Source organism: Anopheles maculipalpis, chromosome 2RL (assembly GCF_943734695.1).
Source record: "Anopheles maculipalpis chromosome 2RL, idAnoMacuDA_375_x, whole genome shotgun sequence".
Taxonomy (NCBI): domain Eukaryota; kingdom Metazoa; phylum Arthropoda; class Insecta; order Diptera; family Culicidae; genus Anopheles; species Anopheles maculipalpis.
In genome coordinates this window covers 90,642,945-90,670,612 of record NC_064871.1, presented here as the reverse complement: position 1 = coordinate 90,670,612, position 27,668 = coordinate 90,642,945, and the positions used below count along the sequence as shown (strand labels likewise).

The window sequence follows — 27,668 nt, the reverse complement described above, 5'->3', positions numbered from 1 at the left end:
CACCTTCAATCAAGCGCAACAAGCGGCGGCATCGTATTAAAAACTGCGCTTCTCCCTTCGTAACAGGCCATTTTGATGATGCATCATTAAAGTGGCAACTCGCTCTCCAAAAAAACAAAAAAAAAAAGACGACTCCCTCTCAAGTGTGGTAAATTGGAGGTAACAAATTTCGCGCCAAGTGTTGGCCATACCGGCCACTTGCCTTGAGCAGTAGTCGAGAAACAAGCAAAGCCAGTTTCACTTCTTTTCGACCTCTTCTTGCACACGCTGCTTGTGCATGGATTCGGAAACGGCCTCATCGAGCAGTGCATCGTCGGTGGTGGGTTACTGTCTCTTTGCGGCCGACACACATCGGGGGCGTTCCGGTAGCATTACAATGATGGACGGTATGAGCGTATGGTCCCCGATGGACACCGGCTCGGATCAGCAGCACAGCGATCGTGCTGCAGATTTTGACTACAACGAGAACAAAGTTACCGTGAGCTTTTGTACCAACGCCATCATGGCCGATGCTGTCGAACAGCTGACGGTGAAGGAATCGGACTGTCAGATGCAGCTAATGACGAAGCCGAGTGAGGTGGCGGTGGTGGTTGAGTAAGTATACACTTGGAAGGTATACCATCTTACAGGACACACACAACTCATTAAAATTAGTAAAGTTCGCACGTTTGTTATCTCGCGAGAACCCCCGCCTCTAAAGTTCGAGTATGGTAAGAGTCATCTGGCAAACATTCATCAACAGTGCCATTTTTTTGCTGCTCCTCTTTTTGGGCCCTCTTCAGGTGCACTGATTCATATCTACTATTTACATTTCATGAGGACAGAAGCCTTATCAGCCGCGCAAGGTAAACTCACCCCAATGTTGATAAAGGTGTACGCACTGCTAGTCAACCCGTAGTCCAGCCGGGGTTTTCTCACGAATTCTTCCAAAGGGCAGATAAAGGTTCGCCATCTTATAGCGAAATCAATGCGCGAAAGGATTAACTACTCGGATTAATTTGGGGTACCGTATTGTATCGCGTAATAGCACAAAGGCCTTAGTAACAGTTCGTTTGCTTATCAGACCGAATTTGCCGATTTGCGGTGAGAGGTTCAGGTCGAGTGTGGGGATGGGACAATCCGAAGGAAATAATGTTGGAAAAAACAAACTAGTTTCACAGCAACATCCCAGTTAATGGTTCGCACATGGTTTTGCTTCTGCTTCTCTTCTGCAGCACACCGAACAACCGTGTCCGGATGGCACTGGGTGTCCTGATCCGACTGATGCTACCGGTAACGCATGGTGTCGCACGTGGCTGGAAAGGGCTTCGCGGTCTCAGTGTGCTGGCATTGCTCCGGAAAGTTCGCGAAAGTCATGGCCTCTTGACGACACTGTTCGCTGTGGCTGCCAACACCGTATCGATGAGTCTGTCCTCGGTTCAAGGTAGGTAACAATGCTGGGAGCATTCGTCGGAAAATGTGACCAATCGGCCGATGGGACGGAAATAAATGGAATAACCTGTTGGGAGGATGATTGACGTTAGTAAAAGTGATCGTCCGAAGGTATCGGGGTGCAACACGTGCGAGAAAGGAACAAGGGCACGAGAGCTGTAACGGGGATTGTTAGAAGCTTATACGTCATGTTTTGCTATCGGATAAACATACAGGCATCGAGTCAATAACCCTTGCTCGTAACAAAACAACCCGCTTATTTACGATCTGTTTACTACTACTGCCTAGTGGGGTTAGGCTGTATTGCATTCTAGCAAACAGGTACGGGAGGCAGTCGGATTGATCATCTGTTGGCAGTACTCCCAGAACATCTTCCCAGATTCTTATATCTGGCGATGTTAGTGATTTTCTAGTTGGGAAACTGCGAATGACTAATGATTGCATTGCATCTTGAGTTCTCAGATATACCCACTTCAGTTGTCGTGTCAAGATAGTGACCAAGTGCAGGAAGGTTTTGCAAATTCTTCAAAATGTTTGCACCAAAACAATCGCAGCTCAAAACAACAAGTGAATGCAATATTCCACTTAACTTCCACTTGAACGTGAGTTGTCAAGATATCTTAGCACGGTCGTTATCTTATCAAAAATTTAACTGTGAATCCTTCTGGCGCTTCCCGAATCGATACAGTTTATATAAACTTGCTAATACCTGTCCGGTTTCTGGCCGGAACCGCACCTGGACCGTTGTACCGTGTTGGGCTCCGTCATCATCCCTCTTAGCGAGCATGCAGCTTTTCATTGCAGCGCTACATTGATTGCGTAGGGCACAGGAATCAATAGCTGTCGTACGTTTGGGATAAAAATAATTTCCAATCCAATTAGGATTCCGCACGGCACGGCTAGCCGCTCGGGCACGAATGCCTGGATCATTGCTGTAGGGCGTTGGTTCCCGTTCCGAGCGCCACATTCACTGTTGTACCGTCGATCGGTTATGGTTCTGTTCTCAACGATAACGGTTTCGCTCGGTGGCGTTGACGATGTTTGGGCATCGTTCGACACCATCGGCTGTCATCAAATATCGTCCTGTCTTACCTGGATTCTGTTCATCGTTCTAGTGGCACACCGCATCGATCCCCTTCTTCGGGTGATTAAGCTGCGAAAGGACTCAACCTCACCAGCGATTGCAATCAAACCGGGAGCACCAACTTTACCTGACACACAGGCACTAGCAGCAGTACGGATACCGCGCCACCTGCCGGACCGTTGTGTTGATTTAGTGGTACTCGCTGAACCACCACCGGGCGTACCTATTCGTGCCGATATTGTGCTCATCCACGGGCTGCACGGTTCACTCGTCAACACCTGGAAGCAAGGCCTGTGGAACAGTGAAGGGCGTCTGGTAAACTTCGAACGACCTCCGAAGCCTCCACTCCGACCGCCGAAAAGGCAACGCCATTCAAGGGCAAACTTGTTCGCTCCACCGCACGTGTCCAAGCGCCCAAAGTACGATTCCCCAACCGCGGATGGTCTGGATGGTCATGGTAACGCCGAGGTAAACAGCCGGCAGGACCCGTACGATGAGTCTCGGTCAACTTCGTACGAGTTTGCTCAACGACGCTATACGTACGAATGTGGCGAACCGGACGAGGTACACTTTGCGGACGATGTAGAGTACAGCTTTCCCACGTTCCGGTTGCGCATAGAGGAAGAGCACGGCCATAAGCCTTCGACGATCGATGAGGGAACATCAGCATCGCCTGGAGGTAAAAGAAAACTCCCGAAACCCACCAAGGATGCAAACTGGTCACCGTGCTGGCCTGGTGATTGGCTTCCGCTTGACTGTCCTGGAGTGCGTGTAATCGCCGTCAACTATACCACCGACCCGTACCTTTGGCGACCGGTTTGGATTACCAAAAGGAATCGGTAAGCGAGTTGAGAAGCGTAAACCGCGTGAACAGGCTTTAACGTTAAGCACTCCGCTTCCTTACAGATCAAATCTGGTCGATCGTGCTCGGGAAATGAGTGATCTACTGATAGCTAAAGGTGTCGGCCGAGGTCATCCAATAGTTTGGGTGGGCCATTCGAAGGGTGGCATCTTCATCAAGCAGATACTGGTGGATGCGTGGGAAAGTGGTCGTCCTGCAGCAGAACCACTGTGGCGATCGTCGCGCGGTACCTTCTTCTACTCCGTGCCGCATCGGGGATCTCCACTGGCAGATTTCAATTTGCCTCTGCTGCGTCAATCGGTGGAGTTGCTTGAAATACAGAAAAGTGAGTATTGCATTGGGTTGACGTTTTCACGATTTGGATATCACTTACCCAACGCACGCGTATTCCTTTTTGTAGATTGTTCCAGTATTCTGGAGCTACACAGCCGCTTCGTTGCCCTGTACCACAGCGGCCAGCTGAAGATAGACGTGTTTAGCTTCGTCGAAACGGCCATGACGCTCATGTCCGTACTGTACCTGCGCATCGTCGGGATTGATTCTGCTGGTAAGCAATCGTGTTAAATGGGTACAGGGAATCATAAAGATACTAGTCCTTTTTGACTCTTTGTCTCATCTGTTCACTAGATCCCGGCATCGGTGAGGTCTGTGGAGTGCATTTGGATCATCGAGAAATATGCAAACCACGCAGCCGTAACTGCATCCTCTACACCGAGTTGGTCAAAATGATCAATCGCGTGAGTTGAAGCCAAAGACAGGGTGATACGGAGCAGTACAGGAAGCTATCGCAGTCTAATATGTACATAATCTAGACAGTATAAGTTGTCCAACGAAAAACAAAAATGCTACCCACGTACCGAGAAGGAGGAAACAGCCAGGAACAGTAGCTTATCTGGGAGGGGAGGACGCTCAATATTTGTTTTAAAATATGTTTCCACTTTAACACCGTTTCTTGCAAACGGACACTGACAAGTTACCATAAGAAGTGTAGTGCAGCAGAAAGGAGTACAGTCGCTACTACCACCGAACGGCTTTTGAGATTAGTGTGACCTAACTGTGTGGTCGTGTTACAACATAATTTTTATGTTTTTGTTCTGCTATTTTAAGTTATGTTATGTTATGTTTGTAAACCTTATCTGAAATTGTTTTTAGCACGCGAAGTGTAACTATCTTGCAAGGAACTCGCCCTAGTAGTCGTTAGGAGAAGCTGGATTACCAAGACGCATTAACTTGAACAGTTTTGAAATGAGCATCCTAAACATGTATTTTTCTTCCTCAAAAGTTACACCCAATGCTAGCAAAGCTGGCACGAGACATATTTCAAGTGAAAGAGGAAAAGTAACTTTAGCCAGCAAATACTTTGTGATAATCCGGTTAAGAAGCTGCAGTTCGATGCAGATATTTAGAGTAGAATATACTGCAGAGCACCTGGGTGATGATGCCTCAGTGTGTTGATTCACTTGTCGTGAAATAAATATTGGATCGATGGACATTCATTCCACGATTGGCGATGAAACTAAATTTTTTTATTTAAATGATTATTTTTCAGGAATGTGTTATCAACCATGATTAGGCTTATCGTCCAAGGTTTCTTGTCATTTATAGGGATCTCGTTGCCCAAAGTGTCTTGTCTTTCAAAGGACCTCACAGTCCAGGGTACTTCATCTACCAAGTACTTGGTGAGTTTTTTCGCTCAAAAACAGCAAACATGAGATCTCGAAGTTCAAAAGGAACACGACTAACAAGAGACCTTATAAGTTATCTACCAAGAGTCGTCGTATCGTATGAAAGAGCCTTAGCCGTTGTGATTAAAGACGACCTCCGCCGACTTCCTCTAGAATATCTTCCTCCGATGTGCAGCAAATAACGATCGAGAACGAACGAGAGAAACCTATAATTCATCAGCAACTTGTATTCATCAGCATGCCTAATAAAGCAATGTACCAGCCGGAATAATTATGTCATAAGTAACTAACCAATAAAACCATTTCATTTCTTCAGTTTCATTTTATTATCATCAAAATACTTTCTCGGTGTAAATATTCGCGCTTTGTGCTTCGTAACAGTGCCACATAAACTATGGAGATACAAAAAAAAAATAAATAACTCAACTACAAAACGTGTTGTTGCGCTAAGGCAAAATTACCAAATAAACAATTAAATAACTTTAAAAAAGCAGATCACTTCATTACATCGAAACAAATGCTGCGATGTCAGTTGTCAACGGTACTGGTAACCTTCATCTTTGGAACCAAATTTAGAGAAACACTTTCATCAGCTGTTCAAACTGTTTCAGCTGTGTGAAAAGCCCGGACAGTGCTGCCGATGCTGAGCTGCCACTTTTCTTTGTACCGTGGAAAATAAGCTGCAGCTGCTGTTGCTGGTGGTGTGCTGTGTTGAGGGCTGCCTTGGCTGCTGGCACGCTATCCACTTCACTCGGGCGCATTGCATCCTGAATGGCGCCGACAAGCCGTTGGTAAAGGAACGATTGCCGGCAGATGGGTTTGCTGAGATTGAGATGATCCTCGCTGGTGAGATAGAAATCGCCCGCATCAATCCGTGCCGAGCTTTCCGGCACCACGTGTATGGCAAGCTTGAACGACGTCAGTACAGTTGGACGACCCTCGCAGAGGGTAATGATTTCGGGCTTCCGTGGCCCAAGCCCATCGACTGCACGGAGGAACGTTTTGTTTAGATGCAACAGCTGGGTGGAATTTTCTTCGAGCTCTTGAACCTCAACCGAGGGCCACACGAGGGCGGATGTGTGCTGTTTTAGCTTGGCCACACCGCTGCCCCGATGGGGCGTACCAAGGAACATGACGACACGGGAGTTCTCCGCCAGTCGGCGCACTTTCGGGTTGGGACTCTCGAGTGCCTGCACCATGATGCTTTTGATTAGGAGTCCACCCATCGAATGGCCTACCCAGATGATTGGCCGATCCTGACCAACGTCCGAGGTGGCGAGCTTTTCTAGAAATTCTGCCGCACGCTTCTGGAGTTTGCCGTCGTACTTTTCGCATGGACAACCGGTCGCAGACCACTGCGAAAGCGAGGAATCATAATCGAGCCCAAGAACGCGAATGCTCGGGAAGTCTTTCGGTAACCATTCCATTGGCCAGCAGAAGGAACGTTGGCCAGATTCGAGCGGTTCCTGTAGCCATTGGTCTCCCGAAACGCTGCAGGCGGCACCATCCGCGGTGGCAGAGGGCTTTCCTGCTCGACCGTCTTCGTCGGCTTTCAACGGCACGTCCGGATAAACGACGGTCCAGTCCGCGCCGAGCGGTTCTTCTTGTTGCAGTGCCTCGATTAGTTCTTTGGTTTCGGTGTCGCTGATCATGGGATCCCGTGGTACGGCTGTGGTTGACTCTTGGAACGTAAGCAGTTCATCTTTGTACGGTGCAATGCCCTCTGGAAGTAGAAGAGATAAAGAAAAAATATTTTTTTAAACCGTTCAAGATTGACAGAGAAACAACAAAACCCAATGCATGATGAAGTACTCTCCGGGGTGCTGTCTTTTGCGCAAGTTTTGTACCAAAGCATTGTACAGGAAGCAGAAGGCTTATAGCATGGAGAGACATATGAACGAACGACGTGTGTAGATGGGCAGAAAAAAAATAGGGAAAGGAAGAGCGTAGCACCGTTCGCTTACGCTTACCTTCAGCCTCCACTGCGTCCTCCTCGAAGGAGGATTTTTTTGCGGACCAACTTCTGTACCAACGGGATGCAGTAGCTGGTCCTCTGCGTGCCTCTTCCAATGGTGGTGGCTGTTGCAGTGCAATGTCGATGTTGTTGGTGGACGAATCGGTACACGACGATGTGGACACTAAATGAACGTCTTTGTGTTTCTTACCTAGTAAGCTGGCAGCCTGCGGTTTGAGATCCTTCTGACGCCATGTCACAAAAACTCCTCCTGAAGAAGAAAGGACGAAGAAAGGGTCGAATTATTGATACGATTCTCAAACAAAAAGGTCTAGCTAAAGTAGTTACATACCTAACAATCCATGGATAAACACCACATCGACGGCCGGTTTTGCTTGCTGACGGCCACGCGGATGCAACGGGTACACCTTCGGCGCATACCGGAACCCATTCGGATCGTCCTGATCGAGGTTTTCCAGCGTGAGATCAGCCGTCACCTGCATGCGCATATCAATGTCACGCTTCCAGCGCGCCAGAATACCGATCCATCCGCTCGCATAAAACTCGTACCCCAATCCTTCGCAGGCGGACAAATTTCCCACCAGTCGGCTAATGAGCAGCTTCATATCGATATCATCACGGAACAGTTTTTCCGCCTCGAGCAGCATCAGCAATCCACCGGCATCGACAATTCGCCGGCAGTGTTGTTTGCCTTCCGGACCAACCAGCCCGGTCAGGTGAATCAATGCACTGAGCGACTGTTTGAGCTGATCGTACTCGAAGCGAGATGGTGACATCTGGTACGTCACTTCATCACCATCCGGTTCGCGAATGTGTCCCGAGCTGCCGAACGTTTGCTCCAACGCATAGGCGGCACATTTGTGGGGTGCTAGCACTTCCAGCATTGCTTTCATGTCGATCAACACCTCGCGCATCTCCTTCTCAACGCCATACTGACGTGGCGGTAGGAACCAGCGAGTGTCACAGTTGGAGCGGGCTAGTGAGATCGCTGTCCGGTAATCGCACAGCTGAGCCAAATGTTGAAAGTCCCAATCTAGAGGATGAAAAAGAGTGGAAAATTTAGAACGTGAACTAAGAAAACGCGAGGAGCAGTATAGCGTACCTTTTAAATGATCGATCTGTGCAAGCTGATGGATGGCTTTGAGCCGCTCGGCCTGATCGCCCTGCTGAGCGATCCGAAGCAACCGCCAGGCGACGGAATGCTTCAGCGCTTTCCACCATTTCTCGAACGGCTGTACGACAATGTTAAGCAGTCGGTGCTGATTCTCCGCATCCAGGGCACGTTCGCGCAGGGACTGGCGGTAGATGTGGTGCTTAATGTAGATGTAGTCGGGTCGCTTGCGGTCAATATCTAGCACACGTGTGTCAACCAGCGAAGAAAGGGCGGCGTACGTCCGGTATGCTTCATAGCTCAATACTCCCAACCTAAATATAGATGTATGATCCTGATTAGGGAGAGGCTCAACATACCATTTCCTTAACAATAAACATCAACATGGCTGACGATCAGTGGTGGGTGCACGTCATGGTGTTGATGGGAAGTGCGCAACTCTGTTCGCTCTGATACGCAATACATTTCGCGCATACCACCGCTTATGTAGTCGGTGGCGCCTGTTCAAGGGCACGTTTTTCAGATGGCGTGATATGTCTTTGGGGGGTGTGTCTTTTTAGAAACTAGACTAGAAAGCATGCTGATACTTACAGTGACGCGACGCCACAGCCGGAAAACAATTTCGTACACTTTTTGTATTCGATTTGCATATTTCTTTTCCAAAAATTCGATCTCCTGTTGAATGATCACTCACACTTTCAATTTAACGGTCACTCAGTGTCTTTCTGCACGGGTGCTGTGCCGGAAAGGCGCACCAATTTTAAAACTGCAACAATTTTTTTTTGTTCAATTTTTAATTTCGTTGCAGCAGTTTCCGGCACTGGTAACTTGCTTTTTTTGCAAAGAGCAATATGCTCGCCTACTATCTATTTTCGACTGCACAATCCCACTATGCTGCAATCGAACCAAATTAAACACCCCACGAGGGTTAAAGGCACTTGTTCACGATGTTGATATATACACACTTCTTTACTTCACCAAAAATTCCTTCCTTTAAATGTACTTTATAACTTTTTATCCTGTTTTTCTGTAAGTTCTTTTCACTGTCTTTCAATTGTAAGTTCATTCACTTTCAGCGGTTTGTTTTATTTTATTTCTGGGGGCACGACCTCACTTGACTCAGTGGGATGCCGCGGTTGTTTCGCGGTTTCTGTCTTCTGTTCGTTGGTGTGGTGAGTCGGAGACTGAATTCCCTGCGCCACGGTTGGTCCTACTTAACGTTTTCGCGATGTCGTCAACAACATCCGATAATAACAACAACATCACGCCATACGGATTAGACACACACCAGCGCAGCGTTTCGCCTCAACGTACGTAAATAACACTCCCATCCCACAAGGGGCGGAACATGTGAATCACTCCAATGCGGTCAACAACACAGGTTGCAGGTACATCAACAACAATATTTTCACCGAAAGGAAATACAATCCTGTCTTAAAAACTCGGCCTAACGAAGGGAATGCTGGACTATTTACAAATGGATTGCCAACTATCTAAAGAGCAGCTCGTTCGACGTATGGTCCGATGTTCAGTTTCGAGTGTAAACACATATGCACGAATTTCAAGGAAAAGGAATGGATGAGAGAAAAAGAGAGTAAGAGAGAGCGAGAAAGACAAGAGCAAAACAGAGCATAGCAGCATGAAATCGAATGAAACATAGCAAGAAAGTTTAAGGTACGGTGTTTAACTTCAAGCATGGTGTCGAGAGTGCACAGTCGGCTAAATTAATTTAAAAAATCGAAAGGTGTGCTGCACTGTGCAGCTCTTTGAAAATGAGTTGAATAAAACCTATTCAGTAGAAATATAAAGAAGAGGGGAAATACCAAGCTATTAGCTTGTAATAGCTTACTGCATAGGAGGTCATTCTTTGCTGCGTGGTCCCGAATGAGATGCAGTGATGTTGTTGAAGAATCCTCCAGCATTACCGAGATATTAGCAGACAAGTATGCTCCTTCAAAATCAAATTACTCCTTTAGTTATTTCGGTTATATTAAACTAAAAACTTACTCTTCACATCCGCCATTTCGAGCGTACGTTTAAATGTATTCGAAAATGCATCGTATTTTCGAACATATCCGTCGATTTCGTCGGAGCGGACTTCGGCTCGTGCGTTTACTTTTGGTGGTTCCAGAGTTGAATTCTTCCTAACGCATTCAGTAGCAAAAAAAGGGCACGAAAATAAGGTCTTGTGCGGTCAGAGGGTGCAAGGATTTTTCGCCTCTAGGTAAGGTAAAACGAATACCAAACGCGCTTACCACCTTTCTAAAGTGATAATAATAGTGAAGCGTGTGAAAAGTGCGCAAGGAACGATTAACAACAGATAGTTTCGAAGGTGAAAATTTCACCATCATCTCACACCCCCCACGGAGTAGTTGGTGATCCCTTCCGATGTGAAGTGTTCGCTTGTGGCCTTGTGAAATACGCTTAAAATATCGATAAAACACACAAAACGAATGGTTGCGAAGCGATGGAAATCCAGACGTTGGCCCCTAAATTAATCAGCCTTTTTAGCAAAAGTAAAGCTAAAATTTTTGCACAGTTTTCTCCGTTTGGTGGTGTTTGGTAGTGTTGGTAGTGTCTTTTCCTACCCAGCATATTTTTGTTCACCGTGTGCCGAGCGTATGTGTGTGCATGAATTGGTTTCCGATGGGGTACCGTTTGTTTTCCACCTCTCCATTTCTCTCTCTCTTTCTCTCTCTTTATCTCTCTTTTACTCTCTGCTGGTGTGCTTCCGTTGAAGCAGATTCCAAAAGCTGCTGCACTTGCCTCGATGTGCGTGTGTGCGTGCGTGACTGATCGTCCCGAGAGAGAAAACGAGAGCGAGAAAGAAAGAGAGTGCAATATTCACATTATGCTCAGGGGGCGCAAATATATGAATGAGGGTAAAATGGGTGGAATGCGCTAGCGTAGCAGTGGTAGTAGTAGTGGTGCAACCCCCACAAGCGAGCAAGCAAACAAACAACGTCGTCTTCGCCCCGTCGTCGACAACTATTGCGAGGTGTGTTGTACGGGATGACGGAATAGAAAACTACTGCGACGCAGACGATGGTGTGGCCGTGTAGCGCTGGTTGTGCGATGACCGTCTTCGTGGCAAAATATTTACGACAAATGTGGCTAGAAATCGATGATTAATGGTACGTACGCGGAGGAAGGCTTTTTTGCCGTTTAGTTCAATTTCAAGATACAAAGTGTCACAAAACAAGCGACTGTCCTTCGCAAAAGTTAGTTTGAGGTGCAATTGTAGTGAAACGGTGGCTTTCCTGTGTGCGTAAAATTATTACTGCGTAGAAGAAGTGCATTTCCAGCATTTTCTCAAGTAAGAAAAAGCAAAAGAGCGGAAAAGTGGAACAGAAAAACGGTCTCGCAGGGTGTAGGCTGTGTGTCATGTGTTTTATGTCCAACAGGAAGGGTACCCGCTGGTTGTAAACATTGTGAAATCAACACGGTGTTGCCACATCTCTTAGCTCTTTTCAATAAACAATCGTCTCTGATCTGGACACAGACCCTGCTGCATAGGAAAAGTTTCACTCGGAGCTGAGTTTCAGTTTTAGTCATTTTTACCATTATCAATGAAAAAATCTTTGTAGAAAAGAGTGTTTGTAAAGAATATTTGCTTACTCTAATCGCTTCCATTGATTACTTCTTCATACAATGCAATTTTTACTCTTGGTGCATCGATTCCATCCATAAACGATCGGTTCCACCTTGGCGGCTTGTTTTTGTGTGCCTGTGTTGTTGTGTATGTTTACCGAGGTTATCAGGTTGCCCTTGAAGGTGGATCATGTTTCATGAATGAAATTAAATTCCTAACATCCGCTCGTCCTTATCGGTGCCACCGGGCGGGCGGGCAACCTTACCTTTCATCTTTCGGTTCACTAAATCTTCGCTTTGAAATTTTATTTTTAGAATATAATGTCTGGCAAACATTGTTGCAAAAAGTCCCCCCCAAGCAGTGTAGTAGAAATTTAAATCAAACAAAAAAAATTTATTATCTTTTTTTTCCCGTCACGTAGCTTATTGCTTCAATCTTCCATTATAGTAAGCGAAATAAAAAAAATTAAACTTAAAACCAGAGTTTTAAATGTGTCGCGAGTGCGTTTGTGTGCTTTTGTAGCGAGAAGAAGCGATCTTGAAAGTGAAACATAAATATTTGATCAGTTGGCGTTTTTTGTGAGAGTGCGTGTGTGAGTGTACGAAAGCAAACAAAAAAGTGCAACGAATAAGAAGAAGCAGAAGAGTAGAAGGAAACGGGAAAAATGCAAATAACTCAGAAAACACGTCAACGGGAGTGGAATTGTTAAACATTAAGATCATACAGTGTTAGTGGAGAAACTGCAGTTTGCATCGTGTTTTAAAGGCAATAAGGTAAGTTGTTAAGTTAGTAGAAAAAATGTGACATGTGACGCAAAACAAGACTAATTTGGTACAGTAACAAAATGGCGACAAAATGTCTCAAATTTTCAATTCCGACCACGTGCGGTAGCTCCTTTAGACTGAGAATTTTTGAGCTAATTTGATGGAAAGTATGGTCCTGATCTAGGTCCTGGTCAATTACCGCAAGGAAAAGTGAATTTCTTAAAGAAAAAATCTCAATTTTTGGTTTAGATACTGCATCTTGTGTCATTTCATTTTACCATTCATCTGAAAAAAGCATCATTTTTTTATGAACACATTTACATAAAAAAACATGAAAACAACACTCGATAACAAACTAGTTTGCTTGATGTTGTTTATAGGAAAATCGCAAGGAAACAAATAGCAACAACATTGATTTGATGGATCAAAAAGAAGAAAAGAAAACGAAAACAAAAAAAAAAACATCCGATACACAATAACAAAACAACAACCTTGGCATCTAGCCTAGATTTGTTCGGTGTACGCAGAAAAGGAGAGGGAGAGAGAAGGAAAGAGCCTATTTGTTTGTTCACTGTCTGTTAAAAATTGTTTGCCAACGTTTCATCAACACCCAATATCCACCGAATCCAACATCTTAACAGCAGCATACCGACCATCGTAGTTGGGTTTAGCCTCGATTCAATTCCACCATGATGTTTTGTTACTGTTGTGGCTTTTAAAATCTATTTTTATTGTCCACTGCAACCAACTTCCGGTTCGTGGTGCATTCAAAGACAATAGTGGCTGTTGCCGTTGCTGTCGTAACAAAACAAACTTCAACATAACCGTATAAAGAGGCGACACATACAGAGAGAGAGAGAGAGAGAGAGAGAGAGAGAGAGAGAAAATTTGCATACACAACTACAGAAAGCCTTTGTGCAATTGTGTGTGCGATCGGGGGTTGGGCGGGTTTTTTGTTGTGAGCTTCCTGTCTCTCGCGATCGTGGGGTGCTTTGATTTTGTGCATCTATTTTTAATGCTACTTGCCAACGAACACCACCCCAGCCCTGACGTCCAATACACTGGGAAGAGATGGAACAAAAATTGTTCGTAAGACGGCTGCTGCATTTCGAAGTGTGTTGCATGTGCGGAAAGATGCATTGCGTGTGCAGCAAGACACGAGCGGCGAAGTCGTGGAGAGTACAGAAGATGCGGGGTTAGTGGATGTCCCTGGCGGTGGAAGGGGGGAGGGGGGGGGGAATTCATTCATTCAGTCTGTGTTCTACACCACCACCATCCAAACGGCCATGGCCCATTCGTCGTATAGACCGCTGATGAATGACGGCCTGACGTAACGTCTCGCTTCGAACGATCCTCTTCCGGCGAAGTCTTCTTCCCCCTTAACGCCTAGTCGTCGGAGATAGATTAAAGATGATTAAAAGAAAACATGTTTTCTCTCAATCGCAATGCCACTCCCCCCCTCCCCCCTCCCAAGACCCAACAAATCGCACACACAGATAGCCTAATGTACGCTGGCACTAGAGATGGTTTCGATTATGTGCCAGTCTATGGCTTAAGTCTATGGTTGTTGTGTGGTGAGAGCAACAGAGTCGACAGAGTCGATCAATTGTTGTTCATCGTACAATTTGCCTTCTATCTCCCTCTTTCTCTCTCTCTCTTTCTCTCTGGATCTTCTATTGCCAGCCAACAATTAATTGCACAATTTCACATTCAACCGTGCACCGATTGCTCGGGGGCTCAGTTGAAACGCTTTCGTTCCGTTTTTTGGAAAGTTGAGGATCTTCCGATGGAAAGGCTGTTTGTTGGATTGTTCCTACCATTGAGACTTCCTCATGTCGACATGGTCGACGTGTACTACTGTTGCTGTACTTACAGTTTTTTTTTATTTTATATTTTACATCCGGTTGAATTGTTGGATAACCAACGATCGATTGTGAGGTTAAGTTTTGCTTTGAATTGTATCGCACTTATAAACTAGTTTTTTCCTTTGCGTTTTTCTTTTAATTGCTCTAAAATAAATTATTTATTTAGGTGATTAAAAATTGCTTCAATTTCGGCCAAAAAATCTCACCCTTAAAATAGCAGTAAAAAAATCGTTTAATTGACGATCTCCCCCCCCCCCCCCCCTTCATTCCCCGCGATTGGCATTTTTGTTCCCATCAAACATTGCGTCTGCGTTAATGTTGTTTGGCTTCCAGCTCAAGGAAGTTTGGGTAAATATAATCTTATCTCTCTACGCTCTCTGCCGGTATCATATCGTTTTACGTTTTTTTTTTGGCGCAATGTAATGGGAGTAGATTTTTGTGTTTTTTTCTTTCCATGCTTAAATGGCTTCCAATGTTTGCGGTTTGGGGTATATCCACAGAAGAAATGAGTCATCGGAAATGGATTCAAAATGATACAGATTGCGACATTTTTGCCTAGCATTAGCATGCAATTAACGTATCAAACTGAAGGCAAATAATGTTACAAACATGTGTGGAGGTCGTTAGTCATGGCTGTCTTAAAACCAGACACTTTGAACTCATTTAAAACGGCTAATAAATCTGTCGCTATTCGATTTTGACTACAAATTGATTGGGTCTGTGATGGATTTTTGCTCAAAATTTAAATAAGGAGCACCCTTTGGGCATCTTTTGATAAATATCCAATTTTTGCTAGAACTTCTTGATCGTTTGGATGGATGCTTGAAGAGCGTCGGAGGGAGTCTGGATCCAAATTTCTCACTGACAGAGCCAACAGAATATAAAGCTTAGGTTGTCCTCATAATTTTTGGATCGATTTGGAGGATCGTTCCAATATTCTTGGCTTTGTTAGGACCCATCGAATGGCTTACTAGACTTGGTATCAGGTAGTTGGATTAGCCGGTCCTCATCCGTATGGGATCTGAACACCTGGTCAACCCTTAAAGAAGATGCTACCAAACTCAAATCACACTGTTTTCAACTTAATCACATCCACAATCCTTCAATTGGAGAGTTCCTCGCCTATTTCAACCATAGTTGCTCCAAATTAATTGATACAAGCTGTAACACTCAAAACACATGACACAAACGTTACCATCCCCTCCAAACGTTCGGTTCTGGAAGCTTGGTAGAAAAAAAAAGTTTCCACCCCGTTTTTTCCCTTGCTACTTCTCGATTTTCTCGGTGGGAATCGCATTCATTATGCAAGAGAAACCGGCAGACAACCCACTTTTCCCGGTTTCGGAAAGGCACATGAAAATGAATGGACCGGAAGCGTGCAGAGTGCGGTTTTGTGGCCCAACTTCCGGGCAGATGCAACAATCTCTCCGATGTGCCTACTGCCGGTGGAGCTCATTTGTTAACGATCTGCGATCGTTTTTGTTTTCCTCTCTATGGGTGTGTGTTGCCTTTATGACCTTTTTTTGTTGCTGTTGCATGTGACAGGAAGTGTGACGGAACGGAGCCGAATGGGAAATCACCTCCAAGCGTGTTGGGAAAGGGTTTCGCTAAACTGAATCTTGCGAAGGGAGCAAAAGACGAGAATAATGAACTGATGTATGTGTGTGTGTGTGTGGTTTTTTTTTCGCCAACAAAAGCAAGGAAGGAAGTCAATTGACGTTTTAAGTAACTTTGGGAATTGCAATTTTTTTCCCCTTGAGTGTATATTTCACCTTGGAAAATTGGCTGACCTCATCTTCGTTACGATGCAGCAAAAGGGAGACGATTTTGTTATCAAAAAAAATAACACAACGCGCAGAGCTGAAGGTGGCAGCTAAACGGCACCATTTAAATGTCCACCATTGTTGTACGGTTTGGTGAATGAGTCATATCAAACGTTTGCCATCGGCCATCATCGATCGTCATCATGTGATCAAGTGATATTTTAGCTTGACGTGCTGTGAAACCGGAAATTGCGTCAACTGTAGACCATGACTGTGGTGTGTGTGTGTTTTATTTACTCAAATTTACTACTCCCTTACTGTAGGACTACATTTTCCTCCCAAAAAGGTAAGGGTTTGATTTTTTCACTGGCAACAGATAATGTCACGAGAACGCCCTCTCGCTTTCTAACTATCTTCGAACTTGTTTACCAATCAATCGATTGAATTTCGAACCCATGGGCCAACGTTTCCCTATCGTTTTCTTTCACTTTTTTCACTCGCTTCCTATCTAATAATTGTCATCCATCATTCTTTGGTGGCGCAGGCTGAAACTGTGTCCCAACAGTGTTTTTTGGGTAACGAGGAGGAACGCTGATAGCTTCATTATGATGATGGACAGCACAGCCGCTCCCTCGGCAATTAGCGAGACGATTGTAGCGTTGTTAAAGCGGCCGAGACTATCCCTATTTTACCCTAGTTTTGGGTGGTGGAGTTAGCCGTCCCGTATCAGCCCACTCGATGGATTGTTTAAATATTTAATTCATTAATTAAGAAATTGTTTCGTGAAATGTATCCGTATTGGTTTACGAACCTTAAAACATGGATATATGTGATAATAAGTGTCTGATTTGTGTTATTAAAATGCGTTCATAATTAGTGAAAAGTAAAGTCTAAACCTAAATCAATTGGTTCCAAGGTTCCAATGTTGTCGCTGGGGATGCCTGCAAAACACATGGAGCTGATAGCCACAATAACCTATGCAAGGTTACTGCAGAATCGAATCCAGTCATTCCACCAGCGACGAGGTCGACAGTTACGACCTTAGATCTTCCAATCAGCTGATAGGACGGGATCCTATCTTTTGGGCGAAGTCAAACAGAATCCGCGCATATTCGTAGTCCTTCTGTTCCAGGATATCGTGCATTGGCACCGCCGGCGATCTTACTGGTGCCCGTACGCGGCTGCTAAGAGTCTGGGTCTAGCCACATCGAACTCCACACATGACTAGAAGATGTGGTCAATGTCGTGGTATCCTTTGCTACAGCTACAAACCTTGGAGTCGGCGCTGCCTATACGTTGAAGATGTGCAGTCGTCGCATAATGGTTCGACATAAGTCTCGGGCGCAGGTAAACCTGTGGCGAGATATGGAATGCAGAATTAATCGACACACTTTGTAGTGTGGTTCTATGGCATCGTGTCTTGGAGCTTGGTTTTTACACGCCAAAGGGTAGTTATTGTTCGAATCTCATCTGCATTTAAATGCGGTAATGCTCTATCCAGAGACTTGCTTTCTTGTCCTTAACAACCTGCTAGGTACGATGTAGTTGGATGGAATTGAACCTCCGGTCCTGTCTTATGAAGAGTGGTTGAGCCGTCGCCATTATTTTTCTCTAGCCCGTCCAGGTTGATGCTGTGCTGCAAATAAGTTGTCTTCTTCTGCAATAATTGGCTGTCTAAATGTTTTTCAGTCTTGATAAGCCATTATATTGACAGTGGTGACCTTAAGAGGAGAGGAGTCTTGGAGTCGTAATTAATGAGGCCTTGTAATGATCCATACGAAAAATAGCATAAGTACGCTTCGAATTATTAAGCTTCTATTTTCTATTTTTGATAACGTTTAACTGCTTATTTGTCGAACCCGGGAATAGTATGGAACAGTATTCGAAAACAAAAACGAAACTGTACACCAAATTTTCGTACAATGTGACTAGAGTGACTAATAACGCCAACCTCACGCAAAACACGGCAAAAGCCTTTTACGGCACGGAATGATGCGTGAACGGTACGAACGGAAGTGACACAACGCCATTTGTCGGATGTGGGATGATAAATGGCCGGTTTGATCGTTTTGTTGTGCTCTGATTTGATTAGGGGCGCTTTTGGGGAGGGGGGTGAGGCCCGCCATGCTGATGCTCTGATGATAGTAAGTGTAGGTTACAACGGACGTGGAACAGTGCCGTATGACGGGTCGTCGGGGTCATCAGAAGCGTCAAAACAACCGGAGACGGAAACACCGGAACTTCCAAACCCTTCGATGTATGCTAGTCTGCTATTTTGCGAAGGAATTTTCTTGTATGATTCGTAGTTTTTTTTAGTTGTTGTCGTTTCTTATCGAATTGTCTCTTCTCTGAACGGTGTCCCCTGCAAGCAGAAAATGGCGTGCACATGTGTGACGACATTGGTTCGTAAGTGGTTCGAATTGTTTTTGGTGGTGGGCGATCCCAAGCGTTAAGGTTCGCTTACTATGGCGGAGGCAAGTTAAGTTTATTTGGCCTAATCTACCCACACTAAGGGGGGTTGGAGGAGGGGAGGTGTATTTGCGATTAGAGGGAGTTGACAAATAGCTAGTAAGTTAACGCAAATAGCTAAACGAATTTCAAAAGCTCTCAGTAGAGTAGATGGGATGTGCCTCTGATGTAGTCTGGCTGTGCTTGTATCCATAGAGAGAATTTGATTAATATGTTCCAAGGAAAAGGGCAGCAAAATCATTAGAGTTGAACATTTGTAGACTAAACGAAAACGCCTTCATCATAGCTGAAAGAGAATCCTTAATGTTTTATCTACTTTGTCGTAAAATGGGAGGGAAATGGCAGTAAAACGGGTGTCATGTACTGCCTCGGTAAAATGAGCTCGTTTACATGCAACTTACAGCCGACTTACAAGCGGCTTAACTTTTCGTTTGTTGCAGTTTCTTGTCCAGACACGACTCAATCCACTTTTTTTTTGCTGTTGTAGAGAATTACAAAATCGACCTTGTCTGTTGTGTGTCAGAATATTTGCAATGCAACAACAGCGTGCAGCTGGGCACACACACATGTCGTAGCTTCTGTAGCTTATCTGAGTGCGGTTGTTGTTCGCAAAAGATTGTTTACCAAGATTCCAAACTTTCGCTATCGGTTGGAATTCCTGGAAGATAAGAAATCAGTTTTTGCAACAAAAAAATAACAACACCGCGGAATACGCAACAAACAGGCAAATAAAAACATTGGACACATTGGAAAGGGCACACGTCACACTGTTTTGTGGCGCTTGTGGGCATCTTTGGTAGGTGCAATAGCGGACACGGTTGGAATGTCTAATCTCACGCCTCGTTCGTAGGTTTGATTTTGCCAAAGATTTGGTGATGTATGCCTTGTTTACTACGACAGGAAGGCCGGTCTGATAAACCCCGGAGGACTTGAGATGTTTTACATCGCTGCAACACAAATTGGACACTTCCTGGAGAGGTGTCTGGATGTGAAATAAAATACAACCTGACAAAATAGTCTTCAGTCGTTTTTTGCATTGCTAGCGAGAAAAGATGTCTGTTTTAAAACATATGCTCGTTCGTCTGTTCGCCATCTTATGGCACGTTGTGTGCGTCTGCCACTAATTGGGAGCTTCCTTCTGGGGGAGTAGGTCGAGCAACTACCACCGGCAACTCTGACCCAGGAGGCAACAATAGAGAACCCCAGCAATCTATTAAAATCGGTGGTCGCCGTACTTGCCTCCATCAATTTACTGCATTTAAAGTTGGCGGGCTGATTTCTGCGTTGGGATTTGGCAGGCGGAAGGATTAGGACCACCACCCCTAACCGAGAAAAACAAACTCTTAACAGATTTGTTTTTCTCCCGGTACCAGCGGTTAGAAATCTCCTGGACGTGACATAAAAAAAGCATGAAGAGCGCATCTCAAATTGCAGTGTTTTCGATTTTCGGTGTTTGGTGTGTTGTTTATTGGATATTTGCTTGTTGTTCCCAAGCAGAGAAGCGAACGGCAACAGACCGTTAAATCTGTAACAGGAGCTGATCGTTCAAACAAATCCTACCAAACAGGAGATAGGAAAAAGGACGGGAATTGTGTATCATTTTCAAGGACTCGTACCCTCGTTCCCTTGATATCTAGGTGATTCCTTCGGGCGAGCGTTATTTTTAAGCTGCAGACACGGAATGGAAGTTGAACTATTATGGCTTGCTTCCTAGAGCTCTTTCTGTGCATATGCGTAGGCTGTTTTGGTAAAAACTGGTGTGCCGTTACGCCTGGAATACAAGCACAGTCCTTCGACGTAGTGTAGTGTCTGCCAGCGGATCCCTAAAGCACTTCGGAGAAGTGGTTTTGTCCCTCTTGCGTCCCTGAACACATAAGCCAGCTGAAAAACGAACCTGATCGAGCGTAAATGACGTGAGGTAGCAACCGATGGTCCGATTCCTCCTTGAAAATGCGAAGGACCAATGCTGCTGCAGCGCCCTTGGGAGGCTTCCTAGAAGTGGTCGCGCTTGGTAAGTCGGTCTTTGCAAGTGGGTAGCATCCGACAATCAATCCTTGCAATAAAACTGAGCCGTGCAAATGTAAAACCCGACGAGGAGGAGTAAAAGAGAATGCAACACACCGGTGTTCGGAATCGGTACGAGTCCTTCGCCGAAAGGGATAGGAAGCTTGGTAGGAATGGAAGAAGGAGATCTGAGACCCGGTGGCTGTGGAGGTGCTGACACATGTCTGCTGGGACATCTGCGTACCGCATGTGTGTACAGGTAAATTCCGGTGGCTTCAGAGAGTGAGAGAGACTGGATCGATCATGGTAAGAAGACAAGCTGTGTTTATATGGCCCGTGTGTTACAGGGGTTGACCTTTTTGACTGGAAGAAAAAGAGCAAAAAAGAAGGGACGAAAAACGTGAAATGTAAAACAGGATAATAGGGGAACTGGAAGCCGCCGGGATCCGACATCAGACGAAGGTTGATTTGAAGAATCTGTGTAATAAATTTGCCTACCTGCGGTGTTATGTGGTAGCTAGCAACGGTTGAAACCAAAGGAATTACCAGCTGTTGTGTATGAATTAGACATATAAAATGAAGTTGAAGGACAAATGGGATTCCATTTGCTCCAAGGATGGGAATCGAGAGATGAAAAGGAGTGGATGATTTGAATAGAACATCCAGTTGAAACGCGCCACAGTTTATGTGAAATCCACAGAAAGGACGTACAAAAAGGAAAAGGGCAAAGGGATATAATCGGCGTTCGGGTGGCATGGGGTAGCCAAATTACCTTACATGGATAATTAGACCTGCTCTGGTATGTAGGTTGTCTTGTAACCCTGTTTTCAAGCATTTGCATCACACTGTGCAGGAAATATGGCCTTTGAAATGATTAAGGTCTGCTCGATTACCTCTACCTGCTTTGCCTATGTTGGATACTTTCATTATCCTTAGGCAAATAGATCTGTTAATTACATGCTCGAGTGATAGTTCACGTAATTGGTAACGAATTGCGAGCGGTATCGGATAATTGTGTAGAGCACGATAAAGATAAACCATTTCTAAGCAATGCTGTGGAAAATTTTATTCGTCTCAAAACTCAATTGCTGCTGCAAATTGATAATGCAATTATGTCATTTCATCTCATGTTACGAGATGTTTTTACCTTATCGTTGAAGATTCTTGTTTTTCCTTTATAACTTGATACTTTTGAAGGTTTCCATTTCCCGCTTTTAATGGCAGGAGCAGCGCTACAGGACAGGACCGAGGTTCAAATCCCATTCGTACCGTTCTCCCGTTGTGTGGATTGACTATTCAACTACGTGGTTACAGCAAGTCTAGTAAGCCATTCGGTGGTCGGCGTGACCTAGCAGGTCGTAAAGCCTATTAGAAGAGGACAAACAATCCGCAAGGTCGGCATTGATAAGATAAGCACTATCTAATCTCTCATCCTTTTTAGTGTATCAAAACAACGGAGAAAAAAAGGCTCTGAAAAAGGGGGATTCTGGGAATTTGATCCGCTATGAGTAGCATTCTTTGGTTCTTGTTTCTAATTGTTTAAACACCCTCGGTGACAAGACATCTATTTTTGGAATATTATTCTCAACCTCTCTCTGCGTCTTAATCTGTCCTTGCAAAGCTGCTGACGTTCGATTGAAATGAACGTACCATTTTGCGTTTTTTCTTAAATGTTTTTTTTTATTAGCCCAAATGTAAAATGCAAGCCCAAAATGATGCAATCCACCTCTTCCACCTCTTCTCCCTCTTCTGGCGAATAGGGCGATTGGGGAACAATATGGGTGCCAGTTGTTGCGAAAAGCTCCCTAAAAATGATGGCCGTCTTCTCACGGCCATTCTTTGAAATCACTGTCCCATTTTTACTTATTTTTCTTCGACATAGAATCTTCCCCGAAGACTTTTTGTAGTATCCGCAATGTTTCCGCAGCGTTTATTTCTTTGCGCAAACAAAATTTGATACATGCGCGCTGCTCCACAAACTTGGACATGGTCAATATGGACAAAAACACTTGGCGCAGCTCCGAAAACAAATTGTTACTCCTAGCCGTGTTGCTGTTGTGACTTGATACGTGGCAGAACTGTCAAAAACATACTGAGAAACGAAAACTAAAAACAAGGGGCTTCTTTTGGCGCGCGAAATTTGACATCCAATGTCACCTTACTTTTCGGACACAATAGTATGTGAGTTAAACTCAGACCGAGCGTGTGTTGTTAAGCTGGATGAAGATTTAAAGATTTAAAGAGTTTGATAAAGTCTGAGACAGAAAGCGGTAACTTTTCTTTCTTGTGACTGTGCTGTTTTAGCTGTTAATAGCGGCACAAAAATAATGATAAGCTCCAAGAAAAGTTATATCATCGCCCATGTACGATAAAGATTTAAGGATAATCTTGGAACAGTTCGGCAAAAGCTATGTTGTAAGACGTAAGATTTACGCTTGGATTATGACGCTAAAGTAGACTAAATTTTCCCGAAATACGTAGAAATGATTGACATAATGTTCGGTGCCAATTCTAGTAAGTAGATTTCTGGCCTTTTCCCTTCAAATGTTTTAATTTATTAATATTAACGCACGCCGCACAAGGTTGTTCTGACGTACGTGTCCCTCGTAAATCTCTCTCGTAAGGGGGGGTGTTTCTTTGGATATGTTTGTGCTGTGCTCGTAGAAAGACACCGCTGACGCAATATGCCCTTGCGTGTCATGCAATGTTGCGTCTGGCACGGGGCCTCCCGGTGGGAGATGACGAAAAACATAAGCGTCGTAGCTTCGAGCGGGAGGTGGGAGGTCCAGCCTCATAAACTTTTGCGTCTTGGCAAGATGATGATCATCATCTCCTGCAAACCTGTGAAGGTTCAATGGTGTTGTGATGTATTACCATACAAACAAGCTTTTTTTAAGCAAAGGCAATGTTTATCTAAACCTCGCTCTTTCTTTTCAACTCGATTATGCTAATGCCCCCCTCCTTTTCCGAGAGTCCAAAAGTGCATTCTGCAATCAAGATACACGAACCCCCTTGCGAACGTGCAAGACATTGAATTGTCCGAATGGGAGGCATTGCGACCCGCTTTTTTTGTGTGTTGCAGAGTTCTCTTAGGGCCTCCTGGGCTTCTGGTGGAGATACCGTACCCCCTCACACAACGAAGATGTCAATCTGCTGCTGACCGGTTTTCGGTTGGTTCGATCTTGTTTGTGAAGTTGCCCGTTAACTGCTTTCCACCAAACCCCCGGCCCGACCGCTGGGAGACATGTGTTATGTGTTTTTGGACTACAAGTTCCAGCGGGGATCGTCCAGTGAGCATGTCCGAGACCTAAGGAAAGCCACAGCGTCGAAGTTGCGCTTACGCACATATCGTTGGTATGAGTGGACACAAAGCAAGCGAGAGAGAGAGACTGGTTTTCGGATTCACGGAATCTCTTGGGAAGAGATGCATGCGTGCTTCTTCATCTTTCGCATGAGCATATAATATGATGGAGTGCTGCTGGTAAGATATGTATATGCTTGGTGGATCGTGAAACTTCCAAAATGAAGTTGAAAAACGTACACACTCAACGATGATGGATTCCGTTTGCCCTTCCGGATGACGTTGAATGGCCATTGGCCTCTTTCTCGAGCGTAGTGGAATGGTTTGCTGGTTTACTGTAGCTTGAAGTTGAAGATCTTGAAGTTTACGGGTAGAGGGATCAGTTACTCTCTCACACAAATCCAGTGCGTTGGTCTCGTGGATTGAACGGTGTGTATGTGTAGAGTGTTGCTTCGTATCGAGAAAAAGGTAGAACTTTAATCAAACAGAATACTTCCCAATTTCGAAGAAGAGGGAGAACGAAACGCGTGAATGAATTCGAAGAAATACGCTGCTGATGCCCGGAGTCGTGTGGTTTTCGTTGCGTGTGTATTTTTTTTCCACTCCTTCCGGTGACTGGTTCATCGCAGCTTCGGAGACTAGTGGTTGTAGAGGACGTGAAGGTGGTGATGGTTCATCAACATTACCCTCTGGTCGGACACTCTTACCGCCACGCTGGGTTTCTTGGGTTCCAGTCGGATGGGTTTTTGTTTCTTCTCCCGTCTCGTACAACCAGTCATCGCCGTTGGTTCTCGGTGGTTTTTCTTTCGCTTTACTTCGCTTCCAGCTACTGCGTCGGTCGTTTCGGCGGTTCGGTGCACCTTGTACATTCTTCTACACACCGGTTGGTTGGGCTATTGCCCTCAGCGTCGATGAACGGGGTTGAAGAACACCAACCAACCCCCTTTCTGAAGCAGAAGCGCATGTCAAAAGTGTTCTGGTTTACCTTTTCTTTCTACTCTTCCTTAACTGTGCGCCATCGATAGTTTGATGCACTCTCCCGCGATACTTTCGGCAGGTTTCAACTTCTGTTTGTTGCGTGTGTACAGATCGTACACTGCCCGCCCCAAAGACAGGTGGTCGAAAAAACGACCGATAGCAGCCCCCTGCCCAGGAGGTGGCAGCCAGGGCGAGCTTTACAATTTCGAAGAATGAAAAGTTTTAATTGGTTTTGTCGAGTGCACCGATGTTTGTTCCTTCTCCATTTGTTTGCTAGTCGTAACTGGTACAGTTCAGTGTTCTTGTGTCATCTGTGGTGAGTCGTAACGAAGGGAGATTTCTTGTAATTTTGATCGATACTCAACACCTTACATCATCGCAGGGGGATGCCAAGCGCATTGAGCTTCAGCACACACACTCACACCCGGAAGAATTCCCATCATCCTTGTCGATCTGTATCGTAATATGTAGCAGGAACAATAAGCAATTAAAATAGAGCCTTCTGTCGGACCGTTGGTGTGGTTGTGCTATAATCACTCGACACAATACAACACAATAGCGTTCCTTAATTTCCGTCTCTTTGGTCATGCACCATCATTCACCAACGGACGATCGATGCACCCCGGTAGAATGACTAATGAAATTCAATTAAATGCAAATCACCCCCATAACTCCTTCATACAGCAATTCACCCACAGTTTGATTGGGTTGGACGAGTGCATCAAACCTTAAAATGCAACTGCCCGCTAGGAAAGCTCCTCTGGAAGGTGGGGGATGATGGTAAAGTAAGTGAAGGGTGTGTGTGTGTGTGTGGTTTGATGCAGTTCAATGGATTAGCTTTAGCACCGTTTCACCGGGAAGAGATCAATGACGGATGCGCATAACACTGGACGAGCTTTAGTGTCAAAATGGGTTTCAACAAGCCAATAGCTGGTTTTGGATGTATTTGAATGGATTTTCAATTATGTCCTAAGACATGCAAGCTGTATTAAGGAGTTCTTCAAACTGGGTTTTTAAAACTTTTAAAGTTTCTCTCTGCATTGAATCAGCGCTCCTATATCTTGGTCAGTTCAAGAATAAAAATTGGAGAGTAAAATGAACTAATGACTAGTTGATTGGATTACTTTTCACGATTCTTTGAATCCTTCTTATTATACTGCATTTATGGGCGACTCGCAACTGCCGTATTATAGTTTTCATTCAAGAAAATAGTGATGGGTTCTCAGAACCGTACCAACGGCTTCGAAACGCTTCCGAGCATCATATTTCCTTCTCCGATTCCGACTAAATCGAAGCCACGGTTCCGCCTGGAACCGTCCGGAACCGTTCGGAGTCACTGGAGCCGTCCGGAGCCGCCTGGAGCCGCCTGGAGTCGTCAGAACCGCAAGTTGGCAGCCCGGGGCCGTCAGAGCCGTCTGGAACCGCCAGCCTGCAGTTCCGCAGCCGTCGAATTCGATGGTCTGGAAATGAATTGAAATTCCACAATTCGTTGTTATTACATTACAGCCTCAACGAATTCAACGGTTTTGGAACTGGCGACTAGCGTCTCCGGACGGCTCGAAACGACTCTGGACGGCTCCGAACAGCTCCAAAAAGCTGCAAAAGGCTCCAAACGGCTCTGGACGGCTCCGACGATTTTCGACGGTTCCGAACTCGTATTGCACCTACCGTGTGGAGTCGCTTCCAAAATTTTTGTAGTCATTCTTAAGTGATTCCGTTTTTTTGTCTTATTTACCCATCGCTAAAAACCAAGCTTGCTGATCTGGTGGATTTGTTGACCGGACGTTTACTCTATCATACTTTGTACACCGATCTGGACTGAAGATTTGGATGGTACGTGCGGGTTAAAAGTCTGAAATTATTGGGAGAACACGACCAATTTATCCAACTCATTGAACCTATACGTAGTACACGATTCCTGTAGCTACGAAAAGGACTAAGAGTCGATGCACGATAAGAGTTACAGCGACTAAGGATAGCCCTTAGTCTATCCTTTTTTTGTATTTTATGTCAGGATTCTTCAGAAAGTCTACACTTCACCGTCGTTACATCAAGCATGTTCTCGTGTACGCCCCCGTCCGAGTTCTGGTAAAATTTAAACTAACAATTTTCTCATTTCCAGCACATTTCTCGGAACGCTATTGATGGGAAATGAAAACATGCATCCTTACTATAACTCCGCTAGGAGAGGAGTTTTCCTTGTGACAGTCAGTTTATGACTTCCCAATCGGTATAAGTAGTTCGATTGAAACATTTTCCCAACGTGTGTGTGTGTGACAAGAACGCTCACAAGAACGAGCTTCTTTACATATCGCATTCGTATCATATCCAACACGGGCAGCATGATTTTGTATCGTATTTCGCATGAAAAATGGCTTTAATCATATCCTTCCATCTTCTCCGAAAACGTACGCCTCCGCGCGCGAATGCACACGTGTCTAGTTGGTTTCCTTGATCTGTTTGCTGCTGGGTTTTTTTTAGATTCGCCTTTGTTTTCATTACTAGTGACCCCACACTACTGCTGGTGGGCTGGTGTATTTGGAGGCGAACGGGTTAGATAAGGGGCCTAGGAAATTCTGGAAAATTTTATCACCCCTTTTCCCACTTGGAGTTGGAAAAATTGGCTCGGATTACCATTTATTTCCTTTGCTTCGGTAAGTTGTGCCGATAGCTATTTGATACCCTATTTTCCTCGCCCCCATACAACCACACATTTGCTGCAGGGGCTGGTGCCCTTGAGTGTCTTCGATAACTTCGGAATTCTATTGCTGATTTCTCGGTATT

At 44.9% G+C, this 27,668-nt stretch overlaps 5 protein-coding genes across 7 annotated transcripts in view; 3 read left to right on the top strand and 2 right to left on the bottom strand.

Annotated features, from left to right (window-relative positions):
* The window catches only part of LOC126568633 (coiled-coil-helix-coiled-coil-helix domain-containing protein 7), a 492,112-nt gene that overhangs the window by 61,215 nt on the left and 403,229 nt on the right, over window positions 1-27,668 (top strand). The window lies entirely within an intron of this gene.
* Window positions 1-27,668, bottom strand: part of LOC126568053 (cyclic AMP response element-binding protein A) — a 394,830-nt gene that overhangs the window by 85,539 nt on the left and 281,623 nt on the right. The gene's annotated exons all lie outside the window — the stretch shown is intronic.
* The window catches only part of LOC126568629 (protein anon-73B1), a 793,767-nt gene that overhangs the window by 693,848 nt on the left and 72,251 nt on the right, over window positions 1-27,668 (top strand). The gene's annotated exons all lie outside the window — the stretch shown is intronic.
* Window positions 278-4,231, top strand: LOC126567998 (uncharacterized). Its single transcript, XM_050224393.1, has 6 exons — window positions 278-594; window positions 1,215-1,423; window positions 2,547-3,354; window positions 3,422-3,702; window positions 3,778-3,924; window positions 4,005-4,231. The coding sequence occupies exons 1-6, from the start codon at window positions 278-280 to the stop codon at window positions 4,121-4,123; spliced, it is 1,881 nt and encodes a 626-aa protein (XP_050080350.1). The 3' UTR covers window positions 4,124-4,231.
* On the bottom strand, window positions 5,629-8,843 carry LOC126567917 (protein SERAC1). Its single transcript, XM_050224280.1, has 5 exons — window positions 8,740-8,843; window positions 8,140-8,462; window positions 7,369-8,070; window positions 7,228-7,287; window positions 5,629-6,785 (listed from the first exon to the last, which is right to left on the bottom strand). Exons 1-5 carry the CDS (start codon window positions 8,796-8,798, stop codon window positions 5,635-5,637), a joined length of 2,295 nt encoding a protein of 764 aa, XP_050080237.1. The 5' UTR covers window positions 8,799-8,843; the 3' UTR covers window positions 5,629-5,634.